The sequence below is a fragment of the Eriocheir sinensis genome, chromosome 69 (genome assembly GCF_024679095.1).
Source record: "Eriocheir sinensis breed Jianghai 21 chromosome 69, ASM2467909v1, whole genome shotgun sequence".
Taxonomy (NCBI): domain Eukaryota; kingdom Metazoa; phylum Arthropoda; class Malacostraca; order Decapoda; family Varunidae; genus Eriocheir; species Eriocheir sinensis.
The window spans coordinates 146,090-156,411 of record NC_066577.1 but is presented as its reverse complement, the minus strand read 5'-3'; the positions used below and the strand labels follow the sequence as shown (position 1 = coordinate 156,411).

At 47.3% G+C, this 10,322-nt stretch overlaps 1 protein-coding gene across 1 annotated transcript; it reads right to left on the bottom strand.

Annotated features, from left to right (window-relative positions):
- Nucleotides 1-1,222: 1,222 nt before the first annotated feature.
- LOC126988312 (putative GATA zinc finger domain-containing protein 25) lies at nucleotides 1,223-7,422 on the bottom strand. The gene is made up of 2 exons (XM_050846368.1): nucleotides 7,370-7,422; nucleotides 1,223-1,616 (listed from the first exon to the last, which is right to left on the bottom strand). Exons 1-2 carry the CDS (start codon nucleotides 7,420-7,422, stop codon nucleotides 1,223-1,225), a joined length of 447 nt encoding a protein of 148 aa, XP_050702325.1.
- Between the last annotated feature and the right edge of the window lie 2,900 nt (nucleotides 7,423-10,322).

The following is a 10,322-nucleotide window of genomic DNA, read 5'->3' as shown; positions in this document are numbered from 1 at the left end:
CCGACGTTGATCTCCACCAGCTCCTCCTTGGCTGCTGGGAGGAGAGAGGACATGGAGTTGTGGTAGACATTATACTTGTCTTCTTGTTTGTAGGGCGAGGGAGAAGAGACAGGCGTGATTGCCAGGGAGGACGCTGAGAGGCTACTAAGAGGAGCAGTAAATGGGATTGGTCTCCAGTCTCCACTGTCTTGTTTGTGAGGCGAGGGAGGAGGGAAAGGCGTGATGGCTACATATAAAAAAAAGAATAGTGATAGGAAGGGATTGGTGAGTCTCCGATCCGTTGAGTAGAAGGAAGAGGACGAGCAGAAGGAGGAGGAGAACTTTGAGAAAGATGAGGAATAAAAGGAACGAGTTGAAATGGATGGGTTTTGATGTTTAAAAAAAAAAAGTTAATGAGGGTAATAACAGTGGGTGAAAAGAGGCTGAGAAAATGAGAAAAGCCGAAAACAATAATTTAGAATTGAAATTAGAAGCACTGATTAATGTGAAGCCAGGCTGATAAGGGAATAAAGGGCGGATAAAAAACGTAGAAAATGTACATCAATATTTTTTAACGTTCTATATAGGAAAGAAATGTATAACTCATTATTTTAGAAGCAGGAGCAAAAGAAGACGAAGAAAAGGAGAAAGAGGATGAGGAATACACAGTTGACCTCTCTCTCTCTCTCTCTCTCTCTCTCTCTCTCTCTCTCTCTCTCTCTCTCTCTCTCTCTCTCTCTCTCTCTCTCTCTCTCTCTCTCTCTCCTTAAACAGAAGCACATAGATGAATTCCTATTAGTATGGCATGGGGTGTCACGAGCTAAAGGAGCCCTCGTCCATAAGGGCACCTATTCTAAAGCTTGCCCAATGGTTTGTTCTTTTATATTAGTGTGGGTGTGGCCCCCCTTGAAGTCCGTATTGTTCGTAGACACTGTCACTTAAGGGGGCGTGCGCGACACCACAGATGGGCAGCTGTCTTTACGCGTGGGTGCTCAGGCCTGATAGGTCCACTTCGGCCGTGAAGGCGTTCCGCAGTGTTGCTGTGGCACAGGTGAAGGCCCGCTGACACCTCAGCGTAAGGGTTCTCGGGACTTCGAGGAGAAGATCACCGGACGCTACCGCTCTCGTAGCTCGCTCTGACCTCCTCCACGGGACTCCGAGGGCCGCGAGGTGTGGTGTGTGCTGCACCTGGGCCTTGTGCAGTACTGTGAGGGCGCCGACCTCCTGCGGTGCTCCAGACTATTCATCTGGTGGCGGGGACGTCCTGTCTCGGGTGGTGACGGTGGTGCTGCTGTTGTTGTTGCTGTTGCCATTGCCGGTGTCCCATTTGTCGTCCCTGCTGCTGCTGCTGCTGCTCCTGGTCACTGGCACCGTATATGAGGCGTTCGGCACGCCTCTGCACCCGGTACAACAGGGAGAGGTGGCACTGGGCGCTACCCATCCCTGTGAGGGGGCTGTACTCCATGATGGGCCTCACCTGGGCCTTGTACAGCCTTAGGAGTCCATCAGTGTCGAGAAGGTGGCGGACTCGACGCAGGAGTGTCACTCTCAGGGACACCTTGCGCGCCACGTTCTCGAGGTGGCGGTCAAAGCTGAGTTTGGAGTCGACCTCCGCCCCCAGGATGTTGATGGAGTCCCTAATGGCCAGGGTGTCGTCTCCAAACCTCAGCTGCCGCTCGAGAGCTCTGGCGTGTCTCTCTCTCTCTCTCTCTCTCTCTCTCTCTCTCTCTCTCTCTCTCTCTCTCTCTCTCTCTCTCTCTCTTATCTGCCGAACTAGGAGAATTGAAGAAACATTAGGATCAGCAGAACAGGATTCAACGCTACATGAAGAAGGATCAGGAGGAGAAGGAAGAAGAGTTAGACAGGAAGACGAAGAGGAAGAGTGGAATGAATAACAGTTTCGATCCTGGCTATTGACTTCCACTACCTCCTCTTTGTTCGTCGTTTAAGGGATTGGAGGAATATGTTGAGAGATTTGAGAAAATTGCAAAAGTTATGATGTAGTGAGGTGGAAAAGGAGGAGGAGGAGGAAGACTAGGAAAAAGGATCGTAAGGGATTGATCCTTTTTTCTGTCTTCCTTATCTGGTAGTCAATGAGATTACGAAGGAAGTAAAGGAATTTGGAACGCGGGAAAGAGATGTGGAGATAACGAAGAGGAAGCTGATGGAGTAACCGGGAAAAAAGGAAGAGGAAGACGAAAAAAGTAACTGAAAAATAATTGTGATAAAAGTATAGAAAGTAAAGGAGCCAGGTACAAGGAACAAGGATGTGAAGATAACGAAGAGGGAAAAGACTAAGTTGGTAGCAAAAAAGGAAGAGGACAAAGAAGAAAAAAAAACAAAGGTGCTAGCAAAAAAATTATAACACTAAGATTAAATTAGCTGAAGGTAAAATAAATGAACTAAAACATGAGAGTAATTAACAGGAAAATAAAAAAAAAGGTTAAAAAAGAAATATAAGATGATTGAAAGAAAAACGTAGCTGAAGGTAAAATCAAGGATAATGAAAAACAGGAAAATATAAATTGTTAGAGTAGAGAAAATAAAGATGGAAAGAATAAAGTAGCCAATAAGGACAGTTTAAAAATGGACCTGGAGGAAGAGGCGAAAATTATGCAAGTAGGGTGAAGAGAATGTAATGAGAATGTGAGGGAAATACTTCAACATTTACAAAGGTGAACGCTGTTGCCATGATACGAGAAGTGCGGCGATTATTAGTAGTGAACGCAACGTGCCCGGCTGCCCGCGGCTGTGCGGCGGCGTCACGCGGCGTCAGTGTCTTTAGAGCAAGTGGACGGTGAGGGTGTGCACGGCAACACCCGCATGAAGTGGCTAATTTGCCCACTTTAGCTTTTCCTCGCCAAGCGGCTGTCCAAGGTGAGGACGATGGTGTGGCCGCCTTGACACACGTGAGGCTGTGCACTGTGGTCAGGTGTGTGGTGAAGGAGGAGTGTCAACGTTGAGTGTTCATCGTGAGGCACAGCAGGGGGCGGCCCTTCCCTGACTCCCTCACCGCTGCACCCGGGCGCCGCTGCCCCCCTGTCCCCCCCGGTCACCCCCCAGTGTGTTACAACACCACCACTCTGTGTGCTGTGTGACAGGTACGTAAATGTACGTTGTTCTATACGCCACAAATACGTTTCAACTATTTTTTTCCAGAAGTAGGCTATTGCTATTTAGCTTGTTTACCGAGGTAGCCTACTGCTGTATTCACTGCTGTGTTTTGTAGCGTCCAGCATCCAGTGTACAAACGGCCAGTGCTGTACAGTATAAAAACAGCAATAAATGGCTATAACAGTAGGTTATTTCGCTCTGTACACAAACTATTCATAGCCTACTGAAAAATTCTCTCTCTCTCTCTCTCTCTCTCTCTCTCTCTCTCTCTCTCTCTCTCTCTCTCACACACACACACACACACACACACACTTCGTCTCCCACGTTGAAGTATTGCTCAGCTGATGATACAAAACATGTTTCTCTCGCAGCTGTTTTTGCCTCGACGACAGGTCATAGCTGAAGGACGTGACCAACTGGGTATAGTTGCCTCTCAAACCAACACTTAAAATTAAAACATATTATTACTTCTCCCGTTAATATATATATTGTTGTGCCGGAAGCTTCCCCCGGCGACCATAGGCCTCTAGAAGGCTCCCGGAGAAACGAGCAAAGGGGCGGGGAGCAAGGCGAGCCGTCCTGGCCGTCCGCGCCCCACGGGGCGCGGCCAGGCGCCAGGCGGGAAGTGTTGCCAACTCGCATATATTTTTGCTACATGTTCTTGTATGATCTGAAATATACTGTAATATTCTAGACTGTACTGTTCTGGATATATATAGGAGAAGAGGGCGAGAGAGTCCCAGTCCCAGTCATAGTAAGCTAGTGGTAAGTGAAGAGTCAGAGTGAAGTGTACTACTAAAGAAGAATATTAAACTACAGAAGTTGTGCAAAGTGTTTACATATCTCCCTCCCACGGAGTCTCCTGACGGCGACACGGAACCCAAGTAACACGTTCGGCATAACACTGGTGTCAGGAGTGTAGGCATTTGTTTTTCGCCATGGAGACTCGTTCCCAAGCTGCCCAGAGGGACATGTTGACTGAACTTTTGGAAGCCTTGAGACTACAGGGGGAGAAACAAGAAAGAGCACAGCAACAACAAGAAAAAGCACAGCAACAACAAGAAAGAGCACTCCAGGAACTCAAAGAACAACAAGAAAAAGCACACCAAGAACTCAAAGAACAACAAGAAAGAACACTCCAAGAACTCAAAGAACAACAAGAAAGAGCACAGCAACAACAAGAAAGAACACTCCAAGAACTCAAAGAACAACAAGAAAGAGCACAGCAACAACAAGAAAGAACACTCCAAGAACTCAAAGAACAGCTAGAAGATCGCTTCACAGGATTACAGCTACAGCTAAAAGCAGTACAAGATGGAAGTGAGTCAGTGCGAAGAGAAATGACTGATGTGACCACGAACTTGGGACAACGCCTGATAGAAGTGGAGATAGAACACACAAATCTTCAACAAGAGATGGAGGTGGTACGGGAGACGACACACAAAGAAATATTAGAAGTAAGTGACAGAGTGAAGGCCCTTGAAGACTGCTTGGCTGGAAACGGACAGCCAGTGCCTGCAGGGGCTAGTTGTACCCAAGATGCTTCTCCTACGCAAGTCCGGGGTAGTTTGAGCCCTGTTTCGCCTGAGTTTATCCCCGCAAGAAGTTCCGCCAGCCCCATGAATCTGCTGGGTTCGCCTGTTAGAAAGAAGCCTCAGGAGTTTGATGGGAAGGTCTCCTGGGAGGCTTACCGCGCTCATTTTGAGCTGTTAGCAGCTCGGAACGGATGGGATGACCAAGAGTGCGCGGTACAGCTGGCCACTAGCCTGAAAGGGGCGGCGCTGGAGGTCCTTGCTCAGCTCGACAATGCGACAAAGGGCGGCTACAGCGGGCTGGCACAGGCGCTGGAGCAACGATATGGGACCAAGCACCAGAACGAGCTCTTCAGGGTTAGGTTCAGAACCCGCAACAGGAGGCGCGGCGAGTCTCTTCAGGAACTCGCTCAGGACCTTGAGAGTATGGCGCACAAGGCATACCCAGGTGCCACCCCTAACCTGCTGACGGTTTTGCTGCGTGATCAATTCATCGATGCCCTGGACAGCCCTCAGCTGAAGATACAAGTGAACCAAGCTAAGCCAACATCAATGCAGGAAGCTCTGGCACGTGCCATGGAGTTTGAGTCCTTTGTTAGGTCTAGCTTGTCAAGCTTCAGGGACGACTCGACTTCTGGCTTTAGGGCACGAAAGGGCGCTGTCAGCGACACAGACAGGTTCCAAGGAACGTGCTGGTACTGCGAGAAGGTTGGGCACAAGGAGAACGAATGCTATAAGAGGAAGAAGGAATATGAAGGTGCCGCTAAGAAGAAGCCCCTGGGAAGGCCCTTACACTGTGCTAGAACGCCTCTCCGACGTGACTTACCGAATCCGGAGAACGGAAAAGACCAAGCCGAAAGTTGTCCACGTCAACCGCCTATGGAGGTACCACGGTCCGGGAAACTACACCTGGAACAACTACAGACACCCAGCAGCCGACGAAAACGCAAGGGACGTCCAGGACCGAGAGGAGTTCGACGACGACGTAGGCCTCCTGGCCCTTTCAGCCGACGGAGATAACCTCCCGGCTTCGGCAGATGTTCCAGGGACACCCCAAGAAGCGGACGACGACGAGGCGCACCAGGAGACAGGCGCGCAGGAGGCAACGAACAGAAGACAGAGACAACGCAGGCGTCCACAGCGATACGACGATTATTATGTTTTTGATTAATTCTCTTATGTTTGTACATAGTTAAGTGTGTGATCGGGACGATCACAATTAAGAGGGGGGGATAGTGTTGTGCCGGAAGCTTCCCCCGGCGACCATAGGCCTCTAGAAGGCTCCCGGAGAAACGAGCAAAGGGGCGGGGAGCAAGGCGAGCCGTCCTGGCGGGCGCGGCCAGGCGCCAGGCGGGAAGTGTTGCCAACTCGCATATATTTTTGCTACATGTTCTTGTATGATCTGAAATATACTGTAATATTCTAGACTGTACTGTTCTGGATATATATAGGAGAAGAGGGCGAGAGAGTCCCAGTCCCAGTCATAGTAAGCTAGTGGTAAGTGAAGAGTCAGAGTGAAGTGTACTACTAAAGAAGAATATTAAACTACAGAAGCTGTGCAAAGTGTTTACATAGCTCCCTCCCACGGAGTCTCCTGACGGCGACACGGAACCCAAGTAACATGTCTGGCATTACAATATATATATATATATATATATATATATATATATATATATATATATATATATATATATATATATATATATATATATATATATATATATATATATATATATATATATATATAGGTATATATATATACTGCTACAGTCAACTTTCTTCTTAACCCCTGCCTCCCCCCACCCCTTTCCCCTTCAGCAGTCATCTAAAGTTCTGAACCACCGTCACGGTACCCATGATCGTTATGTATTCATTATCACTACGAACCGTGTACAATTAATGGAAACATCAAAACAGACGTTATATTGGCTCTTCCTCTCCTACCATTGCAGACGGGGGAGTAAGGCTAAATGCAACAAAATAAAGAGTATCTCGGCTTGAATTTTCCTCCTTACACCTCTTTCTCTTTCCACACCCGCCAACACTAAGGCAACCCAAGTCCCCCTTGAACACACCATTGAAAGTCACATCGCGCAGCAAAAGAGAATGAGGATGAATATATTAAACAATACATCACAATACATAAACAAGTACCAAGGTTCAAATTTCCTCGTAACACTTTTTTTTCTTTAATGTTCACCTCAGGCAACTCTAAACCAGCACCAAAGCATCCTCTTGTCGGTATTCTCAGACGCTTCCTCGACGATTCCTGAAGGCCACAAAGGAGGTTAATTGGGTTCTCATCAGTTTATTTTTTTCAAGTTTATGGTGCAGAAGGCTTGTCAGTTTATCACGAAGGTCATAAAGCTACGCAGTACCCTTCAGGGAAGTGACCCACTACTCGTCCAAAATCTTGTCAAATATATGTGCTATTTTTTTTATTATAGGGCGCCAAAATGTGTAAAAGCATAACATTATTTAGAAGGTAAACTTTGATCAATATTCGAGGGAGCAACACAGGATCGCATAACATAATAACAACTACAACACACACACACACACACACACACACACACACGCGCGGGCGCGTACTCAACCCGCCCACCCACCCAGCTACCCACACTTCCTCCTTCCTTACACCCTCACAAGTCGTTACATAAGAGAAAAGAAGACCCATAACGAGTGGTCAACAGTCAGGAGCGCTCCTTATGCCTCGGCGCCGCCCCTGTGAGCCACGCGCCCACAGAGGCCGTTCCGGGGCGCGGGTTGGCCTTCCACCTGTGCCCTCGAGGCCCATCCCCGCTATGTACCGCCGACACTCTTTCCGCGACGCCCCGATAATGGAAATAAAGGGTTCACAGCCGACTTGGTGCTGGTTTGGGGGCGACTGGTGCGAAAGGAAGGTGTTGGGCGGGAGATTAGAACATTTTTGTATTATTTTGATATATTTGGGTAATGGGGTATTTCGACGACTGAGCATGGTAATAAAGGAATTAAAGTGTTCACGGCCGACTTGTTGCTGGTTTGGGGGTCCTCGGTGTGAAAAGAGGGTGCCGGGAGAGAGATTCGAACCTGTTTGTTGTATTTTGTGGTATTTCGGTTATTTTTTTTGGACATCGGAGCTTAATAATGGAGGGAAGAAAGTGTTCAAAGGTGAGTCGGAGTTGGTTGAGAGAGGTTAAAGGTGAAGAGAGGGTGTTGTTTGCTGCACGATCCTTGTTATTTTGCTTTTTCAGGTATTTTTAAAACGAAGTGTAGTAATAAAACGATTAAAACTGAAGCCCTCCAAAGACCCTTCCCATGTCCTCACTAACCGTTTCCCTATTGTCTCACCAACACCGGAGAGTAGTTCAGCATGCTCTCTAAAGACAGATCCTCTCTTTATCCACACCACACTACATTCACACAACATATACACCTTTTCCCAAAATTAAAATTTCAAAATGGCGCACATACACCAAGCCTCGGAGTCCCCGCCTGGGGGGGGGACCACAAATTCCCCCAGGGAGGACTCCCCTTCTGGCTGCCGACCCGAGAGGTGTCTTGATAACTCCTCGAACCTCTTTCTTCTCAATTTCTGCAACATTCGCGGTCTTCGCTCTAATTTTCATTCTGTGGAACATCATCTCTCCCCCTCTAAACCTCACCTTCTCTTCCTTACCGAAACACAGGTTTCTGAGGCTACTGACAGCAATCTCTACTCTGTTCCCTCCTACTATCTCTATCCTAAATTTCAATCCAAAGCTGGATGTTGCGCCTACGTGCGCAACGACATCACTTGCTCTCGTGCCCATGACCTTGACTCTTCTGAATTTTCCACCATCTGGCTAAGACTTCATTGTCATTCTATTACTAAATACATCTGTGCTGTTTATCTCTCACCTAACTCTACCAACTATGTAAAATTCTTTGACTATTTGAATTCTAAAGTGGAGCACATCTTGACCCACTCTCCCTTCGCTGAAATCTCCATCCTAGGAGATTTCAATGTTCACCACCAGCTTTGGCTTTCATCCTCTTTCACTGACCATCCTGGTGAACAAGCCTACAACTTTGCTATCCTCAACGACCTAGAGCAGTTGGTCCAGCACCCTACACGTATTCCCGACCGTCTTGGAGATCGGCCCAACATTCTAGACCTCTTCCTTACCTCAAACCCTTCTGCTTATTCTGTCAGACTGTTCTCTCCGTTGGGCTCCTCCGATCACAATCTTATTTCTGCATCCTGTCCTATCGCTCCTGTACACCCTCTGGACCCACCGAAGAGCCGATGCTTCTGGCATTTTGCTTCAGCTCGGTGGGACGACCTAAGGATGTACTTTTCCGATTTCCCGTGGAATGATTATTGCTTCCAGGATAGAGACCCCTCTGTGTGTGCTCAGCGCATCACAGAGGTGATTGTCTCTGGAATGGAGGCATACATTCCTCGTTCTTTCTCTACTCCTCACGCTAAAAAGCTTTGGTTTAATCACGCTTGTTCTCGTGCTGTCAATGATAGAGAGGTAGCTCACAAAAGGTACCAGAGCCTTCAAACTAATGCTAATTATGAACTTTACATTTCTGCCCGAAATCGTGCCAAATCTATTCTCCGACTTACCAAAAATTCTTTCATTAATAGAAAATGTCAAAACTTTGCTTTCTCTAACTCTCCCCGTGACTTCTGGCATCTAGCCAAAAACATCTCCTCCAACTTCACTTCTTCATCTTTCCCTTCCACTCCTCAGTCCTGACGGCAACACTGCCGTCTCATCTATCTCTAAGGCTGAACTCTTCTCTCCAACTTTTTCTAAAAACTCCACTCTGGACGATTCTGGGCATATTCCTCCTACTCATCCCCCCTCTGACTCCTTTATGCCTGTTATAAAGATTCTTCAAAATGATGTTTTCTATGCCCTCTCTGGCCTCAATCCTCAGAAGGCTTATGGACCTGATGAAGTGCCTCCTATTGTCCTTAAAAACTGTGCCTCCGTGCTGTAACCCTGCCTTGTAAAACTCTTTCGCCTCTGCCTGTCAACATCTACCTTTCCTTCTTGCTGGAAGTATGCCTTCATACAGCCTGTACCTAAGAAGGGTGACCGCTCCAATCCCTCAAACTACCGTCCTATAGATTTACTTTCTTGTCTATCTAAAGCTTTTGAATCAATCCTTAACCGGAAGATTCAAAAGCACCTTTCCGCTTCTGACCTTCTATCTGATCGCCGGTATGGGTTCCGCAAGGGGCGTTCTACTGGTGATCTCCTAGTCTTCTTAACTGACTCTTGGTCATCCTCTCTTAGCCGTTTCGGTGAAACTTTTGCTATTGCGCTGGACATATCAAAAGCTTTTGATAGGGTCTGGCACAAATCTTTGCTTTCTAAACTACCCTCCTACGGTTTCTATCCTTCTCTCTGTACCTTTATCTCCAGTTTCCTTTCTGACCGTTCTATTTCTGCCGTGGTAGATGGTCACTGTTCTTCCCTAAATCTATTAACAGTGGTGTCCCACAGGGTTCTGTCCTATCTCCCACTCTTTTTCTGTTGTTCATTGATGATCTTCTTTCCAAAACGAACTGTCCTATCCATTCCTACGCCGATGATTCCACTCTACATTACTCAACTTCTTTTAATAGTAGACCCACCCTTCAAGAACTTAACGACTCAAGGCTGGAGGCTGCAGAACGCCTAGCCTCAAACCTTACTATTATTTCCGATTGGGGCA